At 38.1% G+C, this 2,970-nt stretch overlaps 1 protein-coding gene across 1 annotated transcript; it reads left to right on the forward strand.

Annotated features, from left to right (window-relative positions):
- Window positions 1–399: 399 nt before the first annotated feature.
- LOC104854661 (olfactory receptor 7G2) lies at window positions 400–1,347 on the forward strand. Its single transcript, XM_010613258.2, has one exon. It carries the CDS (start codon window positions 409–411, stop codon window positions 1,345–1,347), a length of 939 nt encoding a protein of 312 aa, XP_010611560.1. The 5' UTR covers window positions 400–408.
- The last annotated feature ends 1,623 nt before the right edge of the window (window positions 1,348–2,970 follow it).

A 2,970-nucleotide genomic window follows, 5' to 3' on the forward strand; every position in this document is an offset into this window, starting at 1 on the left:
CTCATGCCTCTACTGGGAACTCTAACATATTTTTAACACATTCACAAATGTTCTTACTCTTGGTCTCAACCATTCTAAAGAGAGGGCCTATTTCCTGCTGAGCAGAAATGTGCACCATTTCCAATAGGATGGCACTGCTAAAACATTCTTACATTTAATTTAATTACTGTTTTGGTGTTTTTGAAGATGTTTGTTTGGGGTCTTTGTTGCTAGGCCTGCCATAAAAGAGGATTATATAGTTAGGATAGCTTAAAAACAGAAATTCAGTTTCTCACAGTTCTGAAAGCTATGATTCCAAAGATCAGAATTACCACAATACTGATTTCATGATCACATTTCAAATGTGGTTGCTGCTGGTCATGCACATACTCCCCTTTACCTCCTTCTTCAAGCAGATTCATCACCAACATGGAAGCTACAAATCAAACAGCTGCCTCAGAATTCAATCTCTTGGGGCTGACAGATGATCCAGAACTGCAGCCCCTCATCTTCAGCCTCTTCCTATCTATATACTTGATCACCATCTTGGGGAACCTGCTCATTATCTTCGTTTTCAGCTTTGAATCCCACCTCCACACCCCCATGTACTTCTTCCTCTGCGTTTTGTCTTTTAATGACATCTGTTCCAGCACAAGCACAATCCCAAAGATGCTAGCAAACATTGAAATACAAAGACAGAGCATCACCTACACAGGCTGCTTCACACAGGCTGGTTTTGTCGTCACTTTTTCCCTCTTAGAAAATTTTCTCCTCACAGTAATGGCCTATGACCGCTATGCAGCCATTTGCCGTCCTCTAAGGTACACAGTTATCATGAACCCACACTTCTGTGTTTTGCTTGTTCTGGTCTCCTTGTTAATTAGCGTGGCAGACTCTCTGCTGCACACTCTGATGGCGCTGCGGCTGTCCTTCTGCACAGACCTGGACATCCCCCACTTCTTCTGTGAACTTGCTCAGCTTATCAAGCTCGCCTGTTCCGACACTGTCATTGATAACATCCTGATATACATTTCATGTGGTATATGTGTTGGTATTCCACTGTCTGGAATTATTTATTCTTATTTTCACATTGTGTCCTCTGTTTTGAGGATGTCGTCTTCAGGAGGAAAATATAAGGCCTTTTCTACCTGTGGGTCTCACCTGTCTGTTGTCTCTTTGTTCTATGGGACAGGTTTTGGGGTGTACATTAGCGCTGCAGTGACTGACTCCCCCAGGAAGACTGCAGTGGCTTCAGTGATGTATTCTCTTCTTCCACAAATGCTGAACCCCTTTATCTATAGCCTGAGAAACAAGGACATGAAGGAAGCCTTGAGGAGAATCGTCACTAGCAACCCTTCTCTTCTATGATATGTCATTTGCCTTGGTGATGGGTTTCTACAATAATTCACAGGAACAGGATTTCTGGTACCCAGTATGTTTCATATAATGCCTGACTTGAAACCTTACTATGCTTTATGTCTAGCTGTATGACAAATTATTTCAATTCTTCTAACATTGTCACCAAAGTAGAACCTGAAGAAGGGGTTTAGTTTTAGCAAATTTTGCTGTTGTAGCAAACTATTAGAAAAAGGCAAGTTGGAGGTAGTATTCAGGAAAATGTTGAAGCAAATCTGTGTTGATATTTACAATATAGATCCCACCTGATTATAGCTCCCACATTATTAATTACAGCCTAGAGTTAATCCTACTTTAAATCAGGGAGTGAGACACTTATAGCCTGTGAAGCACTTACTCAGAATTGTTTGTGACTGACTCCATACTTCTGTGGAAATAGTAGCATCAAACATATTCAGGACTCTCACCCATAAAATTAGCAAAATATATGGTATCCGTGAACTGAGATGATTTCAGGATGGTTCAAAATCATTAACTAAGCTTCTTCCAGCCCTAGTACAGAAACAAATCTAAAGTTTTTAAATTCTAACTATAAAGAAAGGAACCTTTGCTTACAACACATGAAGAGAATGAGTATCAGAACAGAGTAGGGTTTCCATCAGTCAGTGGTCTGAAAGGTGACCTCTTTCTTGGACTCTTTCCCACCCAGGCCACTTGGTAATCACTGCGAAATCAAGTGCTAAAGCTAAACATGATGCCATAGCCACAGAATGATAGCTCTACTGTGGGTCAAATGATAAGTAATTTTTACATGGATCAATCAAACTGAATCTCTGTACTGGTTTGAATGATGACCTTAGGAATATGTCCAGATCCTGTCCGACTAACTTGTATAAAAGTGTGTGAATGTTACTTTCTTGAGAAAAGCAGATTTGAGGAGAGAAATTTTTCTCATTTGAGTGGCTATTATGTGTAACAATGCGTTTCCTTAAAAGCCAGACAGAAAATGAGAAGTCATGGAAAAAGAAAGACACCATAACCATGGTGGGGGAAATGGAATTAATGTAGCAAGTATTTATTTGCTAGTGTTTCATTATTTCCTCCTGTCATTTCAATCGTACTCTATTTTTATCACCAGTGTACTTTACCCTTGTTCTTGTTAAAAAAGAATTTGATGTTTTAATGTTACCCTAAATTTATGCTTTAAACTTCATCGTGATGTGGTTGTATTGTAGTTATTCCTTCATTTCCAAGCTCCGTTACTTTTGTTATGTATTATGACACTAAAAATAAGGGGGATTTCAGATGTGGAAATATTGGTATCTAAGTTTTTGTCCTTTGTGAATAAAGTTGAATGAATATTCTCTTCTTTGTGTTCTGAAGAAAATTAAAGAGTCATAAATATGGGGTCGAATTACTGGTTATAGGGCATTAATATTTTCCTTTTGGATCTTTAGCAAGAGATATTCTAATTGTTTGAAAAAAATTTTACAATTCCATTAGATACACTTCATGCTGCACATGTTCTCCAAGTAGTTACCATAATTCTCATATTGTAATACTTATAAAATAGTATTCAATTAATTTATATTTCTCTTAGGAGATTTAGAGATATTTCACATACTACAGGTGAAT

This window comes from Fukomys damarensis, unplaced genomic scaffold (assembly GCF_012274545.1).
Source record: "Fukomys damarensis isolate Sample0158 unplaced genomic scaffold, DMR_v1.0_HiC HiC_scaffold_30, whole genome shotgun sequence".
Lineage (NCBI taxonomy): Eukaryota > Metazoa > Chordata > Mammalia > Rodentia > Bathyergidae > Fukomys > Fukomys damarensis.

Coding starts and splice junctions, on each gene's coding strand:
- LOC104854661 (XM_010613258.2), top strand. CDS start 409: ATGGAAGCTACAAATCAAACAGCTGCCTCAGAATTCAATCTCTTGGGG.